Source organism: Megalops cyprinoides, chromosome 9, assembly GCF_013368585.1.
Source record: "Megalops cyprinoides isolate fMegCyp1 chromosome 9, fMegCyp1.pri, whole genome shotgun sequence".
Classification (NCBI taxonomy): domain Eukaryota; kingdom Metazoa; phylum Chordata; class Actinopteri; order Elopiformes; family Megalopidae; genus Megalops; species Megalops cyprinoides.
Genome location: NC_050591.1, coordinates 14,276,437 through 14,299,133, shown reverse-complemented (window position 1 = coordinate 14,299,133; position 22,697 = coordinate 14,276,437). Strand labels below are relative to the sequence as shown.

General features: G+C 45.9%; 1 protein-coding gene across 3 annotated transcripts; it reads left to right on the top strand.

Annotated features, from left to right (window-relative positions):
* The first annotated feature begins 1,440 nt into the window (after positions 1-1,440).
* Positions 1,441-17,627, top strand: rinl (Ras and Rab interactor-like). Of its 3 annotated transcripts, none has more exons than XM_036537151.1 (12): positions 1,441-1,702; positions 5,360-5,482; positions 6,020-6,182; positions 10,240-10,348; positions 10,691-10,763; positions 10,938-11,026; positions 11,983-12,065; positions 12,184-12,424; positions 12,839-13,489; positions 15,300-15,617; positions 15,863-15,994; positions 16,407-17,627. In XM_036537151.1, exons 2-12 carry the CDS (start codon positions 5,442-5,444, stop codon positions 17,039-17,041), a joined length of 2,535 nt encoding a protein of 844 aa, XP_036393044.1. In that variant the 5' UTR covers positions 1,441-1,702; positions 5,360-5,441; the 3' UTR covers positions 17,042-17,627. The 3 variants fall into 3 exon arrangements, with proteins under 3 accessions (XP_036393044.1, XP_036393043.1, XP_036393045.1); XM_036537150.1 differs by lacking the exon at positions 1,441-1,702 and adding an exon at positions 4,317-4,576; XM_036537152.1 differs by lacking the exons at positions 1,441-1,702; positions 6,020-6,182 and having other exon boundaries at positions 5,425-5,482.
* Positions 17,628-22,697: the final 5,070 nt, after the last annotated feature.

Below are 22,697 nucleotides of genomic sequence, written 5' to 3'. Positions count from 1 at the left end.
TGTGTGTGTGTGTGTGTGTGTGTGTGTGTGTGTGTGTGTGTGTGTGTGTGTGTGTGTGTGTGCGCGTGTGCGTGTGCGTGTGCGTGTGTGCGCGTGTGTGTGTGCGTGCATATGCGTGCTTGGGTGTGTGTGTGTGTGTGCATGCACATGCATGTCTACACACACTTTGGGCATGTATGTGTGTGTGTACATAGGCACGTGTTTGTAAGGTTGTGAAACGATCATCCCAGCAAACACCTCAATGATGCAGAGTTCACAGAACAACTGAAAAAGATGAGGGCAGAGGGTTGTTCTACAGAACTGTCCACTCATTAACACATACACACACCCACACACACCCCTTCCATGACTTCCTTTCATACGGCTCTGCGCTACACACTGTTTCTCTCTCTGGTGTTTGTATTTATTCCACATACATCTACGTGGCATATTATAGCAATAATAAACAATAGCCACTGATGTGACAGATTTACACTTGATCTTCAATGTAGTTTTAGTTCAGTACTCTCTGATATAACTTGTTTTCTTTCAAGCATTCAACCTTTACCTTCAATAAGGCTAGCCACTCTGTTCATAACGTTTATTGAGTGCCCCCAGTTTGGTGTCAGGGCTGTGAGTGGCAATACTTGGAAAGGGACTTGCCTCTATTTTGAAGGAGGGCTGGAATGATGTTCCAAGGTCATACACTGCAGTGGGTTAAATTGTCAACTAGACACTACATTACTAATTGTGGTGTTTAAATTAGTCAATAGAAGATGTCTGCTCACTCAAAGGCAGCTCCACCATTCTTGTTAGTGGAGCTAATCCATGCATGAAATGTGAAGGGTCAACTCACTGTGCAAGAGCCTTCTTGTGCGTTGCATGAATTGGAGATGTGGTGTGTTGTGGGTCAAACTGCATGTGAAGCTGTGAATGGAGGAGAAAGTACTAAGACTTATTTGTTCTAAAGAAGTTAGCCCTGAGCATTTTATTATGAAAGTACGCCGTGGAGTCTACATAGCTTGATGCAATTGCATTCAGATGTATGGATATGTCTGTGTGTGGTCATTAACAAATCTGTGCCTATGTTAGTGCAAGTAAGAGAGTGTCTTTTATGATGGTTGTGCATCATCTGGGCAAGTGTTTTTCTGTTTGAATTTTACACCTGTGTTTTGAATGTTCGCACGAGCTTTGCTGTACTTTGTAGTGCAGTCTTTCAACACAAGACAAAGGCCTAATGTGGGCATATTTCTCTGTGAACAGCCAGATGGTGTCTGAAGTTTGCGTGTACGAAAGTTAACTTCGCCTTCCCCTGTTCAGTTCTCTGTGCTAGCTGACATGTGAGGTTAACCACACCAAACCCAGGGCGAGGGAGAGAGTGAGGCACGGAGAGAGAGAGAGAGAGAACACCGCAGAAGCAAATAGAAAGTACAACATCAAATGTGAGGGGAAGCTACAGCAGCCGACGACGGTGAGCGACGGGAGAGACAAAAAAATGTAAGTCTGGAGAGAGTTCGTTTTTTCAGAATTCTGCACAGCGGCCCGTGAAACACACCGTCGTGTGCTGGAGATATTGTGAAAGACTGAGAGGGAGAGAGGGGACGTTGAGTTTGAAAAGTGGATTGCAAGAGAAAAGGGGTGTGACACGAAGAGACATCCTCATGACATATAGGGAGCACGAAACTGACGACTCCTCAGAATAACGGCAGCGCAAACGTCAAACGTAAGTGTACCTGTTTAACGCTTTTCTCATTTTCTCTACATTTCCCTCTAAGTTCAGTTGGCTTTTTTGGCAGAGCAAAGAAACATTTCTTTTGCCATAGCACAAGCGCCTTTGACGCCGACATTGCCAAACTGATATAAATTTATGATATAAGGTAAAAAGAAAAAAAAGCATTTTAAGACAGAAAGTACGTAAATTCATAGATAATACGTAAATCCATCGATAATCATATGAATATATAATTAACAATAAAACTACTGAATGTGACTGTATAATAAAGGCACAAAATCAGACTGTGCGTTGGGCTTATGCGTGCTCCTCTCGGTCCCTGTGGTTGTGACAGGAAACTATACTTTTCCGCCAGTACTGTGCCTGTGCGATGTACCTTTTCCCCCAAGGAGGCATTGAGTCCTGCAGCGTGAGAAAGTCTGGGTGCTTTTGAGTAACTGCAGTGGGGTCAGTTTTCTTTCAATCTTTGTGTTTTACCCGATCTGAGACGGAGCGCAGGTCAATGTGTCAGCGTCCTGTTGGTTGAAGCACGAGCATGTGCTGCATGTGACTGCTCTGCGCAGGGAGCCAAGCCGAGCCAAATCGGCCCGTCTCAGTGCTGGCCTGGGCTCGATCTCAGACCCTGTTTCCCATCAGCTTTTTATCAGTGACTGGGATCAAACGGCCGTCCTTGCTGTGCTGTGCACTGGGCCAAATAACCCTTGACTTTGTATTCGTTTCTGAAGGAGGTTTGCTTTTTTGCGTTATTTGATGTTTGAAAGGCGCTCTCCTGAGGCCGCTTAGTGTTAGAGGGTGTTAGCGCAGTGCACCAAGTGCTTAATTAATGACGGATATCTGCTTACGTGCATGCGATGTGCGGGGGTTACAACAGTACACGTAGCATATTTCTCTAAATTCTGTATGCAGGCTTTCGTTTGTCACTGTTGTTCTTTAAGGGGACCCCATTCTGCGCTGCCATATAGACCCATAGGTTTCATGTTGATTAAAAAAATTTAAAGCCAAAATTTAATTTTTAATGTTATTTCTGCTTAATGGTACTGGACGCTCTTTTTCTGTCAAACCATTCTTTGGCAACTTCTTTCTCTTTATCCCTTTTTTTTGTTATCAATTATTTAAAATGTCAAATTATGACTGATTTAACGGTAAGAATGCATTGCATGGATTTGCTTTAGTATTATTATTATTAATTATTATGTTTTTTGATTCCAATATTCAAATAATTGGTAAAAGATAAATGCTATCCTGTAAATCTCTTTAATTAACATTTTATATTAGTCTTTAAGGATGTTTACCCAAGTACTGACAAAAGTGTCAAATCCACTGTTGTCAACAGTAAATAATGGGGCTTGTGTTCACCACATTCTCGCTGTAGAAGTTAGTAAGGCCTGGAAAGGTATTGACCCTAGGACACCTGCTAGTCCTGATAACTAATGACCCATGCCTTTCAATGTTGGCTGCAGGTTCAACTGCTGAACCTCTGATCTATGTTTTTAAACATACTCTTTTATCTAACTCAGTCTCAAGACCATGGACAACAGCCTTTCTAAAAGGGTAGTGACCATACTGTTATTAATATCTCTCATCCCATTTCTAGGATTTCTGTCTTTGCAGGCTACAGAATCCAAGGGGAAATCACAGTTAAAAAGTCCTATATGATAACAATATTCTAGAATGGTACTAAATCACAACTTAGGTTGGGCCATAGTACCAAGACGATAATCTATGTTTTGCTGCCTCTGGATCTCTGTAAGGCTTTCTATATTGTAGATCACGTTCTTTTGATTGAAAGAGTGAGGAACATTGGACTAAGCATAAAGGCCACTGGTTAGTTTACCACAAAACTACCACAACTACCCAGTGTGTTGATGTTGATGATGAAAAGTCTAGCTCTGTGGAGATCACTAAATGAGTTCCACGATGAGTTCTGCCCTGAGGTCATTTTTATGTCTTTTATGAAAAGATAGGGTTGCGTCACTGCAGATGAATTAATCAGTATTTTTTATTTATAGGGCAACTGTAGGAAAACTAAGGACCTGTCTGCTCCTGTCTTGGAACTCAAAAACTATTGACTCTGTTCAAGCAAATGGCTGCTTTTAAAAATGTCCCGTCCTTGTACTGAACTTGAAATATAAGTATTTAGTGTCTCTTAAGTAGTAGTGTTACTGTTATCCGTCAGGTTTAATAATGACTTTTGCACACTTTTTCAAAGTACTGTATTGATGCCTGTGTTGATGTCCTTAGGCCAGGTCCTCCTTGGGAAATGGATATTAATCTCAGGACCTCTTGGAAAAATAAAGCATAAATTAAAAACTAATCAAAAACTGATCCTCTTAAACTTAAGTTTAAAAGCAGTTTGCATGGGGGAAAAAAATCCAACTACATTTATTTCTATAGACAGTCGTTTCACAAAAATCAATTATTCTTTTTCTTGTTGGTGTGTGGTGTATTGGCCAGCACCATTATAGGTGCACTTACCTCGTAACTCCTGCTTGGAACTATCTCTGTGCTAATCTGCAGTTTGTTTTTACGTCACTGTTTCAAACTATTTTTACATGACAGGCTTGTCCTGTGTGTACGTCCGCGTTCTGTGTGCATTTGTCTTCTCAGCACGACGCTGTCAGAAAGACGTTTTCACACTTGCGTTTTTAGCCATCATGTTACCAAAGCAGCAAGTGTGAAAGGCTACTCTTGCCGTGTTTCCTCTCTGTACCTCTCTCTTCCTTTCGTCAGATCTTATTCATGGCAGATTACACAATTTCAACTGAAGCTGCTGGACCTGCATCGCAGCAGATCGGTCACCATCGCCAAGGCCAGGACTGAACCATTCCAGGGGTGGCAGTCCTCTTTGCGTCTCCCATTTCTCAGGTTATACAGTATGCAGAGGCTGTTCTCATACAGTCGCTTAATGAACAGCTCAACACAAATGCAAATGAAACACATTTCAGCTCTGTGGCTTGTCCACACTGTGCAGAGAGATTGTGCCCCTGAACACTGATGCTAGATAAGCTTCAGGTTGTTTGAACAAAATTGTTGAGGTGAATGTGAAGGGCAGTCAGCTGATCCTGGATCAGTGCTTGGTTTGGACTCCAAATTAAAGGAAGCTCAATGCAGTAAATACTGATTAAGATGTGCTGTAAGCTGTTCCTTTGCATTTTTTGGACAATTATCTGGATCCATCGATATGGATAGAGATTTTAAGTGAAAGTCAGTTGATCCTAATATAACACATAACACACTATTGATCTAAGTTTTTTGGGGGGATGAATCGAGTGATTTATTATAATTACACATGAATAACACATCATTATAGCAGACATGCCAGATGTCCCAGGAGATTGCTAAGAGTTTAGCTGCATCATTTGAACCAGAGTGTCCTGTTGGTGTTCTGTGTGTGAAGGAAAAGCACTGGTCCCTTCTGCTTTGGGTGTAAACACTGATTGTAGTTGGATGTTCAGCAGACATTGAAAAGTGAGCAGTCTGGCTAGATTGTGATAGATATTGGCATTGCACCATGCTGCTGAAAAGCTGGTGAGAAGGAGGGAGGGTGGTGGCGAGGGTAGAGGTGTCGGAAGCAGGAAATGATGACATCATCACCCTCGTGCTCTGCTAACTTCTGTCGTCCCTCTCGCCCCTGATTGATGCCAGCAGCTTACAATGGAGAACTGTTGCCGGTTGACGTGACCCAGGCCGACTCTTTGAGCTTGACGTAGCCCGTCCACAAAAAGCGGCCATGATGAGAGGATTGGAGGACCATGAAGACAGCTCTGACAGGTGAGGAGCGGTGTCACCCTCATCCACTTTGTGAATGCTGGGCCAATCAAAAAAGAGAGAGATGTTTGTGTTTCCTGTGCAATCCGTCTCAATGTGTGATCTATGGAATGAAGAGAATGAAAGCTTTTTTGGCAAAACTCCACCTGCCATTTAAGTGTGAAACGGAAGGGAGAGTGACATCATGGTAGAGTATCTGTGAAGGATGAGAGAGAGGCATTTTGTGATCATATGCAGGTCCCTTCTGTCTATGTTCTGCACTGTGCCACAAGATATCTGGGAATGTTTGATCAGAAGGGTTAAGAAAGACAGCAATACCAGACATAGTTCTGTGGCTCTTGTCATAAAAACACATTTTCGACATTATACTGCTTTGTATCATTAAAGTGAATAAAACCATTCAAGTGATCCTGTCAGATCTTTGTTCAAATTCATACAGGATTCTGTATCTACACATGATGATGTGGATCTGGAGTGGCCTGTTTCAAATTGTAATAGAACTTTTGCCCAGTCTGGTTGTTTCTATTTCTACATCTGTAGGTCAGTGAGGCCACCTGTCAAGGTGACAAATGGCAGAGGCCTTGACCCAGGAAAGCCCCTCACCCTTCTGGACAGGCTGAGGCTGTGCCAGGCTGCCTGGGCCCCAGGGAGCCCCTGGGACCGTGAGGGGGCCTTTGCCGCCTTGTGGGGACGACCAATAGGGGTGAGCTGCTTCTGCAGGCGCCAGCCCACTCTTAACTGCCAATAACATACCGTTCACATATGCAGCTGTGCCCTAGTCTTACATCTGTGCTTCTAATGCGCTTTTCAGCACCTCTATAGCCCCCCTTGCTGTATACCTCCCAAGCACACTACACTCTCAGCATTACTGTGGCAATATAGAAATGTCCTATTGTTGCTACAATGTTGTGAAAACAGTATGCGTCGAGTGGATACAGCCAACGTGTGTCTGAATACAAATCTTGTGTGGATAATTTATAGGAACCCTGTGGTTGAGATGCAGTTGCCTAACTGAGACACAGTGGTCATATACATAGTGAAAGAGGAGGGGCCAGGCGTAACGGCGGCATTGTGGCAATGTAGAAAGCCTGCCGCAGACAGGAGCGCAAGTGAGAAGTGGGTGGTGAAAACATTTTTGACGGGTTGGAGTTTTGAAGGGGGTTGGCCACCTTTTAGCCAGTCGAGATGTATGCCACATCACCTTTAAAGGTGCGAACATGCTAGTGCCACTGCCCAATGGCATAAACGAATCATGGCAACCGCAAAAAAAAGGCCTCACCATGACCGTAGCACACGAGGGGAGATTAATGTCTGACTCCTTCTGCCTCCTCCTTCCCTCCATCAAATGCCCCCCCCCCCCCCCCCCGAAGCTCCTCACCAGATGGAGAAAAAGACAGCAACATAGGAAAGACAAAAATGAATGAGCCAGTTATGGAATGTCTAGTATTTTATAAAAGGCATATGATTGCACAGTGATATGCGACTGTACATTGTGGACAGATGTACAGTCGCGGACATTTTGGAGACACCTGCGTGCTGGATATCAAAGGAAAGCGTGTCTGTACATGTGCTGGGCTGAGGAGGACGCAACTTCATGTAAAGCAGGACAGCAGGTGGTCAGGAAATACCCAAATTTATTTTGTTTGGGGATTTTATTCTAATATTGATTTTTTTTTTTCGCACGGCACTGACGTCAAGGTACCAAAAATACCTGACCTGGCGCATGCTGTGTTTTTGCACCAGTCAGACCAATTATATTATAGAATAGAACACAATAAAATAGTTTCCTTTTAGCCCAAGAAAGGTAGACTTGTTGTGGGAAACTTTTCGATTTTCAAAGCTTTGCCTTCTGTAGGAGGTTGATAATGGAATCAAAAGGATCTTACAGTGAAAGGCACTGATATCAATATGAGGTCAACTGAAGCATGCCGTGTTTTGCAGATGACCCAAGACTTGCACTCGTCTCTTACTAAAATGTATTGTACACTTAAATTGATATTGTATGTCACCTTAGAGAAAGTGTCCACTTATAATTCCCCTCACAATATGAATGTCTTCTGCTCAAAATCTTATTCTGCAGTCTGTTTTGCCCTGGGCCAAATTACAGTTTTTGGAGGACATCAAACACTGTTGGCAGAGGCATTCAGCGTAAAAAATGTCTTTTGAAACATTGCATACAATTTTATTACCACATTGGGCACAATTTGCATTCCTCTACAATTCTGTTCCCTTGTCGAATGTCCTGCTCAGCATTTTCAGGCGCTGACAGTGTTACTGGGGTTTAAACTTAGTCGTTTAGTGGATTTGCATGAGGCTTGAAATGGTTTCTCTTGTAATAAATAAGTCAAAAAAGAGATGAGAGAAAAGAGAATAAATAGGTCACAAAGAGATGATAAAACAAAGTTGTTGCTGTCGTCCAGTTTTTTTACTGATAGGACTGTCTGTCCATATTAGGTCCTTAAGGGGATCATCATTGTCTGAAGCAAACTCAAACATGTTACACAAGTATTGTGATCATAGGGATGTTGACCATATCTGTGGATGGGACAGTGCTGTTTATATATGAGAGAGAGAGGTAGTTAGATAGATAGATAGATAGATAGATAGACAGGAGGCTACTTTCTCTTTGGTGCCAGTCCACATGGGAGCTGTTACAGAACCAAGGGCTGAGAGGCTCAGAGTAGCCGTGTTCCAGCATGCTGTTCCTCAGCAGAGATGGGGGGGAGTCCACCGAGGGCATCAGGCAGGACGTCGCCACGGCCTTGTTCCGAACAGAGACGGAGCGGCTCTGCTCTGCTGTAAACTCCGTCCCCGTGGCTGACCTCAGCCGCAGAGAGCGCTGCGTTAGGCGCGTCCGCCGTGATGCAGCGGGGCAGCTAAATGTGGAAGTCGGCTATCTCTCTCGCCCATTTGGGTGTTTGCTCGTTCAGTTCCCTTCCCTCTCAAGCGTTTTGGCGAACAGACAGTGCATCACTTCATGGGCTGTTGCAGAAGTTGCTGATCTGAAAGCAGATATAGCTAGAGAGAGGGGAAGAGAGAAAGAGAGAGAGAGAGAGAGAGAGAGAGAGAGGGTGAAGAGGGTACCGACCAAGGGGAAGAAAGAGAAGAGAGCAGAGAAACGTGCCGTCAAGCCACAACAGAGCTTCGGCTGCGAGGTGACCAGCAGTGGGATACAGAGAACAGAACTGGTAGGTTTGCAAGAGTCCCGATTTAACATGGGAGTATATATGAAAGCATTGTGTAGAGTATAGAACAGTCTGCTGTACTAGAACATAGAACCAAATTCAGTACATTGTACTAGTGTATAGAAAAGTAGTCTATAGTATATAGTCAAGAGTACTGCAGAGTGAAGTGCATTCTAAAGATGTGGTGGAGTAGTTATTTTAACTAAATTTTGTGAAATAGAATCACAGGTAATTTGAATGCGGGCTTCAAAGATTGGAAGTGAATTTCTTTAAATCACACCTGTTTGTACCTGTGTCAGAATGACCAGGGCAGTAAGATTATACTTCCTTAAGTAAGCCTGCCAAACAACAGTTTACTGTTACAGAGAACAAGCTTGAATGGTAGCATCTGCATTATGGAGAACATAGTAGCTGTAATATTTTTCTCCAACCGAATGAACATTCATGCCCTCTGCTTCTCTCTCCACAAGATAGTCTTTCCCGTGTCTTTTGACTTATAGTGAACCTTCTGAGAGTGTCTTTCGGTATTACAAACGTGCTGGTCTTTTTTAGCTTGTTCTGAGTCAAATTCACGCTTATAGCTCTGACTTCCTGTAGCCTCTGGGTGATTCGCAGTGTGTGCGTGCTTGTGTTTGCATGCATGCGTGTGTATGTTTTTGTCTATGTCTCTGCATGACAGAAAGAGAGAAGGAAAAAACTGCGGCAGCAGCAGCCGTTTGGATCGTTCATTGTTGCTCCCGCTGCCGAACGCTTTGGCTAATCTTGAGATTAATGCTGACAAATGACAGTCTAATGCCTTCAAAGACTGTGAAACCCGATTGGGTACAAATGGCATGTGGTCATATTACCATGTGGTATAACCGCTATTGGTTAGTATAAGCTTGGCATCTCTGAATATTTTTATGGGGTGGAACTGTGTGTGTGTGTGTGTCTGTGTTTGTGCGTGTGTGTGCGTGTCTGTGTTTGTGTGAATGGGTGTCTGGTATGGAGTCAGGTTTGCTCAGGCCTATCAAAAGACAGGGATGACTCAATCCACTCTCAGGCAAAGTTGTTCATTCCTACTACCAGTTTGGGCCAATTAAGGGCCTTAATCTGAGATTTGACCCCTAACCCTAAACCCTCCTCCCAGTATTCTTCCAAGTGCAAGGGCCGAACAAAAGGGCCACCTGGTCACAACTGGTAACCCTAACTAGTCACAACTGGTCACAACCAGTTACTACCAGTAACCCTAACCCTAACTGGTCACAACTGGTCGCAACCGGTCACAACCCTAACCCAAACCCTAACCCTATCCTAACCCTAACTCTAAACAGTCACAACTGGTCGCAACCAGTCACAACCGGTAACCCCAACCGGTCACAATCGGTCACAACCAGGTACAACTGGTAACCCACAAGCCCTAACTCTAACCATAACCCTAGCCCTGACCATAGCCCTAGCCCTAGCCCTAGCCCTATCCCTATCCCTTACCCCTTACCCCTTAACACTAACCCTTTCCAGATGCCTGGGCATAAAGAGGATTAAGTCATTTCAGCTTCTATCACCGTGACATGCACCTGTCCCCCTTCCATCTAGAGTTTCCTTGTGCTGGGTGACACATCCGCGCAGCCGCAACTCCTGTGCATGACGGTGGGGAACAGTGACGAGCCAGTGAGAGAATTCCCCATCCAACGCTCCGGTGCAGGTAGACACTGCCCACAGGCACGCAAACTCTGACACACTCGTACACGCATGCAGAGGAGTAAACATGCGAGCTCACAATCACACAGGCACAGACACGCGGGGGGCTCTTCATTTGATTTGCAAATGACTTCTGCTTCCTTTTTGACACGCTTTTACGCACACGCTTTTTTAAGCACACGTTGCAGTTCATCAGTCATGCCTTTTGGTTCTTCCATTTACCTTTCTAAGTTTTCATTGTGTTTCAGTTCAAAGTGTTGAGATGGCATGAAATACATCTATACTTATGCTTCCTCTCTCTCTCCCTCTCTCTCAATCCCTCTCCCCCTCTCTCTCAATCATTAAGTGTTTCACCTGCCAGAGTCTCACCTGGGCTTCTCAGACCTGGTCCAACTGGTAGCCTTCTACAGTCTGAGCAGGTGAGAGTCAGTAAGCCCAGCCTGTCTTTATATCTGCTGTAATGTAGTGATGGAGAACTCCATTATTATCATTATATGTTGTTTACCATTATCTTCTGTTCCAATGTTTATGGTGCCCTTATTTTTGTAAGTATAATTTGTCGCTCATCCTATCCACCCCCACCCCACCGCCAGAGACGTGCTGCCAGCCTGTCTGTACATCCCCCCCGGCGTGTTCAGCCTCACAGACCAGTCGGACCGGGCTCTGTCTCACCTGGGCCCCAGTGAGTCTCCCTCTATCATTCCCTCAGTTTCTGCCAAACCCTACTCCGTCTGTTAATCTTTCTTTTTCTTAAGGTGTGTTTTAACTGAACCCAGCCTCAAACCTGGGTCTACGGGGTACCAAACTGCAGCTTTGACCATGACGCCAAAGAGCCAGGCTCATTGGTATGGCAGTCAGAGCGCATACTCAACCTTAGTGACAGCACTCTGTCACGAACGCGACACGAAATTTACGAGCGACACGAATGCATGGCAGGAGGCGAATGGGTGGAGTTAATCGCGGCGAAACTGCAAGCAACGCAAATTGGGCAAAATGAGCGTTCGCTTGAGTGGTTCAACTGTTCAAATGTTCAACTTGAGCAAAAATTTCGCCTGGCGAAAGCCAGTCAGCTTCAAGTAGGGCTAGAAGCCGCTCCCCCTTTCCAGAAATCTCGAATCAAACTTGCCAGCACCGTTGGTGTAATCAAAAATGCTTGCTGTGACGTGGCGCGAAATTCGCGTGTTCATTTTTCAGGCAAGTGATAAAACCCGCGCGAGGAAAGCGAAGCGAAATTCTGCTTTGCGTTTGGTTAAAACGCAGCTTTACACTCCGTTTTCTCTCTCTTTCTAACCCTCCTCATCTCTCTGTATCTTATCTCCTTCATCGTGAGACTCTCTCTGCCCCTGTCTCCATCACTCATGAAATCAAATAAGACTCTTTGTTGGCAGGACAGAGACATTAGCTTAGCTAAGGTGTTTACTGGAAGATTCTCCTCCTCTACAACAGTGAAATAGGCTGACATTGTGCACAGTAAATGCAATTGTCTGAAATGTGATCGAATGCAATAAATCAAATGGAATGGCGTGTGAGATCTCTTTCAGTGCTGCTTTCTTGTCTGCTTCACCGCTGTGCTGTGTCCACTGCTTTATCTCCCTCCTTAATCTCAGCTGTCTCTTTGTCCGTCTGTCTGTTTGTCAGAGTTCTGGCTGTGCTCTGCCCCCAACCCACAGCTAGATCACATGACCATGACGTCCACGGGCCTCACTATGTGCTCCATCCAGGTAAAGTGTTTCGCTCATAGCATAGTACAACTCTTTCATTCATGCTAGGAGTGCCCTCCAATGCAAGGTTTCTCTCACATCCATCTGCTGGGACTCCACCCACTTTGGTCATTCACAGGTAACCTCAGCCAATGGGGCGCTCTGTGTCATCAACCCGCTCTACCTCCACGAGCACGGAGATGATTGGCTGATGACGCAGCCCTCTCCCCAGGCCAGCCCCACACGGACCAGCCGACCAGCCAATCACAGGAAAGAGCGGCGGCTGAGCACAACCAGACAATGGGGAGGGGCGGGCTTACGCAAAATGAGAGGCCTGTCATTGGACCATGAGCCCTGTGACACGACCCAGGATAGTTCAGGTAAAGCACACAATGTTTGTTTGACTTTCATCGTCCGGTAATGACATTTAATACAAAGCCTTCATATACAGTACTAACTCCCCACTCTCATAATACATTCACTGGTACTTTCCTGATAACCCTACTCTCTCTTTAGCTATGCAACACATGTTGTTTACTGTTTTAAGCATCACCCATCCTTTGACTGGTGCAATTCAGCTGAAGGACGCTATTCAGGCAGAACAGAGGAGCAGTTTAAGTTGAACCAACATATCCCCTTCCGTCAGTTCAGAGATATAGGGAGAGATGGGAAATCTGCTAGCCTTCAAGGGTCTGCATTGGCCAGGGATTTGAACCCACAACCCGTGACCATTACTGCTCTCTTCAGAGTATTGTCTGAAGTTAAGCTTTCTAAGTCCTCTCTCTCTCTCTCAGGGTTTCGCACTGTCCAGTCGCCTGCCTCTCCCCCTCCCACAGAGGGGGTGGTGCTGCGGAGGGCGAGCCAGCCCCTTGTGTGTGACTCATTGAAGAGGAGAGGGGAAAGCGGGTCCGCCACGGAGCCGGAAGCCGCTGATGAGTCCCAGTGCGGCCCCGCCCCCCAGTCCCCGCACCGCGTGTCGTGGATCGAGAACGGGGTGTGGCTCTCTCCCCCTCCACCCCCCTCGCTGCTCCACCCCCCCTGCCTGGAGCTGGACTCCCTGTCCATCAGCAGCCTGGAGGAGGAGCCCGACCCCATCTCCAGCCCCGCCCACCACTACCCGCACAGCCTGCCGCTGGTGCTGGCGGACAAGGTGAAGAACCGGCTGTCGGCCGTGGGGCAGGCCATCGGCGGGCTGGTGTCGCCGCAGAAGCGGCTCAGCAAGCGGGTCCAGGAGCTGAGCGAGCGCAAGGCGGGGACCTTCGCAGAGATGCTGCGGGCCTTCGTGGACAACGCGCTGAGGGGCGGCGCTTCGCCCCCTCCCTCCAGCACAGAGATGCTGCAGGAGGTGCGCGGCACCCTCACCAGCCTGAGGGAGGCGCTGTTGGACTGCCCAGAGATTCAGATCCTCATCGACAGCCTGACAGATATTCCAGACCCGGAGCTGGGTGAGTGCTTGTACTGTTGTTGCCAGAGGTCCCAGACTCACAGACAGTTGGCCAAGCTCCTGGTTTTTGCTCTGACCACAGTAACTCAGATATTGCTATCATTACTTGTTGCAGGTACAGGTGTGGATATAATTCCATATGTATGTAGAAATGACAAGAGAAGACATAGATGGATTAGAATTAGTATAGTATAGCTATACTACTACAGCTAAAGATAGACAAGAGGCTAAGCTTACATGTAAGGAGAGGCCTCCACTTGTTTTAAAAACTCAGACTTATGATAGAAGCTTCTTGGATGCCATTTTCCTCCTTCATTCATATTCCCCCAGAGCATCCCCAAAGATCCTCAGTATAACAGGGCGACATTTGACCCTGTATATGTCTAAAGCTGTAACTGTTTATTCGATACGCATGAACAGCGGAGACAGGCATGGCTATTTTCAGGCTGCTTCGGCCATGCTGCTCATCACTGATAAATGTAAGGGGAAGCTCTCAGCTTGCGAGGTCTTTGAAGAATTGGGATTTGGCCTCGGTGGCCTTGCGGTGGCATCCCGCAGTGTGTGCACAGTACCTGCATCCGTACCTGCAGTCAGAGAGTGCCAGGGTGCTGCAGGAAGGGGACCCGATTAACGTTTGCGGTCGCTTTGCTCTCAACAAGGGGGTTTCGGTTGCCAAGCATTGGGCTGCATACAGGAAGGCAGGGTGATGTCATGTCCTGTCAGAGCTCCCTGTGTCAGTGGTTTGGGCTTTTTCTTGGTTGGAGGGGAGTGTGGGTAGAGGGTCGTGATGTCACCGGTGTGTAAATTCCTTGAAGCGCTCTGAGAGTTTCACCGCCTCATGGGTACGTAAACCACTGCATGGAGTTTCCATTCAGGCAGCCTCAAACAGTCGCGATCATACAGGCGGGCCAGCCTACGCCACAGCCTGGTAAAGTCAGCCTCAATATAAATGGGTTTATATGAATCATGGAGATAAACAGCTTATACAGCAAGGTTGTGCTGGAGCGCAGTTCAGTGAGGCACCTCCCTCAGGGGTGCATCAGCTGGTCCCCCCCCCCAGGGATCTGAAACCACATCCGGAGACCCTCCTCGGGAGGCTGTTTGTTCCTTCCTGAGGCCCAGAGCCGTTTGCAACGCTCTGTGTCTGTGTTTACTACGCTCTGTTTCATGTTGCAAACAGACCGGAGCTGCTCCCCCTCTCTCCAGTTCATTAACTGCAGTGTGAGAGCAAGCCCCTCTGCCCTATGGGCAGCCAGTGTACACTCTTCTACCAAAAGTCATGGGACACCCCATCTGATTAGTGGAAAACAGATGTGACTGTGGGTGTGGTTACGGAGGGTTTGAAGGGGAATAACATCAGCGCATTGCAGTGGCCAGCACAGAGCCTGACCTCAGACTGATAGAATGTCTTTGGGCTGAATTTGAACACAGAATTAGGGCAAAGCTAAGCCCACATTCTTCTGTAATGGAGCTTACTAATGCTTTCAAGGAGGAAAGGAACCCAATACCACCAGCTTTCTACCAGGAATGAGTCGACAGCCTTCCACAATGCACTGATGCGGTCATTAATGCCAAAGACAAGCCAACATGGTATTAGACATGTCTACTCCCCAGATTCTGCGGCTTTGGAAGGATAGTGCACATTAGCTTTCTGTCCGTTCTCCTTGTTTTGGTCAGAGGCTAATGCATGCAGTGTGTAAGGGACTAGTACACTGGGCTGAACTGTGACCAGTATGGCTAGTTTTAATCTCTCTCTCTCTCTCTCTCTCTCTCTCTCTCTCTCTCTCTCTCTCTCATTCGTTCCATCTCAGATGCTATGCTGGAGGTCTCCCTGCATAAGGTGGCTCTCAGACCAGTGTGCACCCACCTTTACACCTGTCTCCGTGACTACCGCAGCCGGGACGGTACCCTGCAGAACCTGCGGGAACACCAGCAGGCCCTGGAGGGGCGGGACCCGGCGGAGCTGGGCGGGACGGCGGGGGCGGGCGTGCCGGACGCCGTGACCCTGGAGAGAATCCAGCAGCGCTGGGCCTCCATGCACGAGGCCTACTCCCCCAGCAAGAAGGTGCAGGTGCTGCTGAAGGTCTGCAAGAGCATCTACCACAGCATGAGCGCCAACGCCAGCGCAGGTGAGTGGGACTGACTCGCACAGGTATGTCGCCCATCCTCTGGCCCTACACACACTATCTGGGGTGCTGGAGGTTTAGCCACATGTGCCCTTTAGTGAAGCCCAGTGCATAATGTGTGGTCCGTCCTTCAGATTTTCAGGAATCATAATGAAGAAGGAATGAATTGCAATCCAGAGAGAAGCAGTTATAATGTGATATTAAAGCCCACGGAGCATGCTTCTGATGTGCCTGTCTGCCTCTCGCAGGGGCAGTGTTCGGGGCTGATGACTTCCTGCCCTGCCTGACCTGGGTGCTGCTGCGCAGTGACCTCACCACCCTGCAGCTGGACACAGACTACATGATGGAGCTGCTGGACCCAGCGCAGCTACAGGGTGAAGGTGAGGATCACGCACACACACACACACACACACACACACACACACGCACGCACACACACACACACACACGCATACACACACGTACACACAGGCAGGTACACAAACACTCACACACATAAGCACATACACACTAACTATGATACAGCATAAATGTTAGTTGATAAGTACATTATGTTTACTGGCCATAGGCCTGCCCATAAGCATTTGCAGCTACACTACATACGCACTGAGTACACTGGAGTCTATACAATCTGTATTCCCCTGTATATAATGATGTGTTCATTTTCATGACTTATTTTGTGATACAATAACAGAGTGCTCAGAGGTCTTCTAATGTGCTTTAACATGATTTTCTTTTTAATTACAGAAACTGAATAACGGACTTTTTTATTGTCCCTCTCTCCCCTCTCAGGTGGGTACTACCTGACCTCCCTGTACGCCTCCCTGTTCTACATCAGCAGCTTCCGGCCCCGCCTGGCCACCCGCCAGCTGAGCGCTGAGGCCCAGCGGTCCCTCAGCCAATGGCACCGCAGGAGGACCCTGCACTGCAACCAGTCGAGGCGGGGCCGCAACAGGCGGACCATTCGGAAGCACGTCCGCAGCGCGGGGGCGGGGCCTCAGAGGGAGGCGGGCCACGCGGACGGAGAGAGGCTTGCGAACGCAGAAGCAGGATCAGAGGCGGCAGAGGCACCTCCTGGAGGCACAACGGGGTCGCTCCACGCTGCTGAGGGGGGGCTGGAGGCCCTGCAGGAGGAAGAGGGCCACCTAGTGGACACGGGAACAGAAACGGGCGGAGAGACTGAGGAGCCGGGGGAGGGTGGGCAGGAGGGACAGGGGCTGGCTGGTGTGGACAGAGGCGTGCCTGAAACTGCCGAACTGAAAGAGCCAGAGAATGAGAGGAGAGAGAAGGGGAAAGAGAAGGACCTGGAGGATGGCCTCTTGAACCAACTCCAAAGTACGCAGCAGACACAGGCAGAGGCAGTTCTCAGGGGGGAGCACAAGCCCCACACCACAGCATGGACTGTGTCTGAAGATGCAGCCAGCTAGACAGGGGCGCGTCTGGACCAGGAGAGCTCTAACCAGACTGTCCAGCTGTTAGGAGGTCATGGAGAAAGGTCCAAGCAGGTGAAGCTGTTTGTGGGCATCGGGAGCTGAGAGGCTAGTGTCTAGCCAATCAGAGAAGAAGCCTGCTGACAAACATGAGAGGAAGGGGGAGTTTGTGACCATGGAGATGGAATTCATGATGTCATACAGAGCACCTCCAAAGGACCACCCTATCGGGGTGAATGCCATAGAGACAGACCGTAAGGGTGCTGACAGCTGCTAATAACTTCAGCATCAGTGTCCCTCATGCAAATCTGAAGTATATCTCCATTGTGCTGTAAGGCACCAAATGTAACATTGTTTAACATTGTTATTTGTGTTACACCCATTGAAGTAAGAGAATAGAGACAAGCCCAGCACAGAAAATAACATGTATCCTGATCAAACAGCTTATGCGCATCTTTACAGCAGTAAAGGATAATTATGAGATTTACTCCTTTGCATCCATATACTGTATATAGACAGTAATAATGTAAAATATGTGCTATACTATGTCCTGTTATATACACCTCTACAAACACTCTGCAAACTAGCACTGAAGACATCTACAGAAGATTGTAATATGTAGACATCATATGAATCATGTTTTAATTACCAATTTACAAATTTAAGTAAAGGAAAGGCATAGCAGTATTCGTACGATATTTATTTCAACAAGAATGATCAGCCTTTTGGTATTTTGCCGAACTGTTGGTTAGTTCTCTATTTAAAAATAACATTTTTTTATTTAATTGAGAGGATTGCTGGCTCTCTGAAAAGTTTTAAGTGACTGTCACTTTAGCAATGTGCATCAAGCATATCAAAAACATTGCAAACGTGAACTTTTATTTACAAGAATAGACGAGAATCCTCCATGTGCTAACCCCGTGGTGTTTGAAGAAGAATATGTTAATATTTAAGGTTTTCCCATATTTTAAAAATGAGTCACATTACATTGGTTATTCTTTTTTTTCCCTTTCTGATGTTCAATAATACATTTCTAAAAGACCTTAGTTCTTATTGTGAAGTTATGGAGCTGATTTATGTACAGATGTTTCATAGAATGTCCTTTCTGAGAGAAGTCTTCCTTGCAACTGTGGATTTTGCTTCCTTTAGAAAATGATTTTATTATTTATCTTTTTACTTATTTGTATCTTATTTATCTTTTGTTCTGGTGGTGGGTTCTATTTGTGTAGTTATTCAGAGGTGAAGACATGTATGAATTACATTGGTTTTGGTGCAGGGGGTGTGGGAAGCCATCAAATTACCCCAGGGTCAAAATGCAGAAGATGCAGTCAAACTATACAGAGCCAGGCATGTGGTAAGGGTACAGTATGTCAGTAACTTACTAAACTATTGAGCTATTAATCTGACACATTGAATGTGTTGTATCTGTGTTACTAGTGTTTCTAACCAGATATGAGACTATTACTAAAAATGTCAGTCATCATTTGGTTATGAGCTAAGCCTTCTTTAATGAGACCCCTAAAGTACACAATGCACATTGCAAGTGCAAGTGTGACAAGCCTTGCTGATAAACTGTCAAAAGAAGATAGTGGCAGCTTATGTGATTTGAACTCTTTAATGTCTGGTGTAAATGTGAGATCAAATTTTTGTTACTGGATTGCAGACAGCTATTACTATTACTATTACTATTACTGAGATATTTTAAGTGCATTCCCACTCTCAACTTATGGCCTATAAACATTTGAATTACCAGAAGCAATCATATACAGTTATTTGGGTTTTTCACATACTTCAATGTTACTGCTGCCCACGCTATGTTCTGAAAACATTAGCGTATGTACTATATAAGCTGGTTTTTGAAAAATATGAGTCATGCTCACTGCCACCGATGGCAAAATTCCCTTGTTGCTGTTCCCATTCTGGCCACAAGATGGCACAGTCACCTCGCGTATGACTGTGTTACTGCCTCGAGAAAAACTACTTGCTCGCTGATCATCACTAGGTTAAGCTGGGCGACTCACGACATTCTGCTTCCTAGCGTGTTGAACTGGAGCTCCACATATTAAGGCCTTGATAAATGATAATGATTACTTATGTAACATCGTGATTTCAGCAGTCATTGAAGAAAAAAGCTAAAAATGGTCATGCAGTAGCACAAACAGTAAGGCTTATATTAAGGGTGGAGTATGTTTAATAAATCTCAGACATGGTGTTAATGTTGAGCGTCAGTTTGGGAACTTGAAATTCTAAGCAAATCACTGCACGTCTGAACCTTGGGTTGGAGCCCTGTTTTGCCCTTGAACAAGGTACTTGAAAGCTGAATTATTTCAGTAAATATCCAGGTGTACAACTTCATAATATGCAAGTCCCTGTAGAGAGGAGAATCTAAGAAAATGAAAGCTCAGTATACGCAATCTCTGTTAGCTTTAACTTTTAAAAACAAGCCCGTCTATTTTCTATCATAATGCTATGGAGCTTAATGTTAACCTTAATGTTTCACACACACACACACACACACACACACACACACACACACACACACATACACACACACACTCACTCATTACATAGTCATTACATACGCATGCACACTCATTACATATACACATGTGCACACACACTCATTACACACACTCATTACATACATGTGCAAGCTCACTAGACGTGCGTGCGCGCACACACACACACACACACACACTCTTTTCCCTCTCTCACACTGCGTAAAGTCCATTCCCCCCAGCGGACTCAGGAACATTGTAAGGATGCCCTCTGCCCCACTGTATCCCTCCTGGAGAACACTCTGCTTCTCATTACACATATGAATGCAGTCTGCACGCACACACTCACACACACACACACACACACACTCACACATGCTCGCTCACGCAGAATCCCTGACACACACAAACACACACATGCGCCGCGCGCAAACACACTTGGATGCTCGCTCATGCAGAATCCCTTCTTTGCGCACAAACATTTACACACACACACATATGTATTCACATAAATTCCAAAACATATGGAAGCACCGTATTCTGAATTTCAAATGACATGGGCCACCAAATTTGCCTAATTGAGCATCTGGCACGCATTCTGCATTTAGATCATAGAGGCACTGCTTAACATTGTCTACCTTATCCAGCAAATACAACTAGAAACACATTTTGAACTTGCAGATCCATAATACATAACCAATAGAGGGACACCGTTTTTTTACGTACATGATTGAGTACTTCAATATATATGCATGATATATTATGCATGCATTAAAATATAATAAACATACAGTACATCCATAAATTAGATATATGGCCCATGCATGCATGTAAGATTGTGAATACACATATGGTTGAAGCCTAAGGCATCCAGTCAGAGCTTGCAGCTAAGAATAGGGACACACTCTTCCTATAGAGGACAAAGAGTGTTCTCTGTCTTTCTCTCTCTATATCTGTCTCTCTGTCTGTCTCACGTTCTCTGTATAGCTGGAGTTATCTGTCTTTCATATACACAGACATAAATTACTTTTCAGGATCACCGTGGTGATATTAATATTACCAGTTGGTCTTGTCTTCAAACCATGCATGTCTCCTTTCTCTCAATTCCAGTATTCCACTCTAACACTCAAAATACCTAAATTAAACCTGAAAATAATTCATAGACAGGCATATAGACTTTCTATGCAATATAACTATGTATTTGTATATGATAGATATTGAATATGTTTATTTTACAAATAGCAAATTATTTGTTGGTGGTGTGAAGCAACACAGTGACTGAAATGTAATCACTTTTCATATTAAGGTAAAATTGAAATTATAATAAAGTAGCTACGCAATTTGTTATTTTGCATCACATCCCAGTACATACAATGGAAAGATTTTTGAACCCTTTTTTTTTTGCTTGACACCAACACCCCCATTTCTTGCTTTGAATATAGCACACATTGTACACATTACCAACATGGACAAGCTAAGAGCCCCACCCAAACCCCCCTTCCAACAAAAGAAAAAAAAATCTCTGAAAATGTAGTTCATTGATTATGACTTATTTAAAGAGGCCGCTGAGCAATCTGGCGGATGTTGCATTAGGGCGTTGATAGAGAGCTGACCATCGCTCATCCAATATCGCCATATGTGTCAATTCTCCACTGCTTTTCTCTTTCTGTCCCAGTCCTTCTTTTTTGTTTGTTTGTGTCTTTGTCCCCATTCTTTTTTCTGTCTTTTTAAGCCACGGTGCACTGTAGAGGTATAATAGCTGCACCCCCCCTCCCTCCCTCCCTCCCTCCACTCCCCCGCCTCTGTCTCCCCCTTTCTCTCACTCTCTCTTTCCCCCTCCCCTCCCTCTCCGCCCTCTCTCCCTTGTCTGTAGTCTGACAGGTGTGTAATTGGATGATTAATGATCCCCAGCTTCCCTCCTCCCCAACTCCCCACCGCTCCACATGCACATACACACTCACATACAAAAGCACGCACACTCGCACTGAGACCCCATCGCACACTTACATACAAAAACACACATGCACACGCACACACGTACATGCACACACACACATCCCTCCACATATTCACACTTACTGGCTTAGACACAGACACATATCATCCAGTTACTGTATTACACTATAGGACACCACACATCCCTGCGGCACAGAAATAAACATTATACCCCATATACACACACACACACATACACACACCCACACACACCATATATACATTCACAGTGTATGTGTACTGCACAACACGCATAAGCACAGACACATGCATTCACACACACAATGAGCATGTCCTGTACAGCACACATACAACTGTAAATGCAAATGCATACATGTTTGCACAGACATTTACATAACTGTGAATGCATAGTCACACACACACACAATTATGACTGCAAAAGCTTACATGCACATAAAGCTACACATGTAAAAAAATCACATAAGCATATTTGCATACACATACATTTCGACATGCATTCACACACACACACACACACACACACACACACACACACACACACACAAGCACACATACACAAACACACATATACACACAGGAGAGTTTCACTTTCTTTCCTCCCCTGATATACTGCAGTCTTTCAGCCCTGATGCTGGTGCTACAGTCATAAGTGTACCCCTCATTCACACCTCTTTTTGTGAACACCATTTCATTGGCCTTGTCCCTCATCTGCACCTCACACCTCTACTTCTGTGCTCATTACCACCTGAGAGTGCTAATGCAGTTTGGGTCTGTGACACTTCTGGGTGCGGTGGGTTTTTACTCAGAGTGTCTGGAGTGGAACTGTGCTTCGCCTTTGCAGATGGGAGATTTGTCTCACTGCGATGCAGAAGCAACGTCAAACAGCGACAGCCCCAACTCGGACGGACAGACAAACAGATGGGGGGGGGGGGGGGTGCGAACAGGAAAAAGACTTTAAGTGGAGGGTACCGTGCCTGTCTCGGGTCACCACCGAGGGTCAAAGAGCGAGGCCACTTCCTGTTGACCCCCAGTTGAACTCTGACCTCTGCTGCAGGCTGCATCCATCATGTGAGGAGGGAGTGAAGGAGTGATGGGGGGAGGGGGGGGGGGGGGGGGGGTTTCGGGGGGACAGAGGGGGAAAGGCCAGGCCAAATATGTCCGAATTCATGTTTGACATT

What these genes read in the sequence shown, in the direction of transcription:
- rinl (XM_036537151.1), top strand. Translation starts at nt 5,442, where the DNA reads ATGATGAGAGGATTGGAGGACCATGAAGACAGCTCTGACAG. An exon ending in TCTGTCTCACCTGGGCCCCA is followed by an intron (nt 11,027 to 11,982) that starts GTGAGTCTCCCT and finishes TCTGTTTGTCAG; the next exon opens with AGTTCTGGCTGTGCTCTGCC. An exon ending in TCACTATGTGCTCCATCCAG is followed by an intron (nt 12,066 to 12,183) that starts GTAAAGTGTTTC and finishes GGTCATTCACAG; the next exon opens with GTAACCTCAGCCAATGGGGC.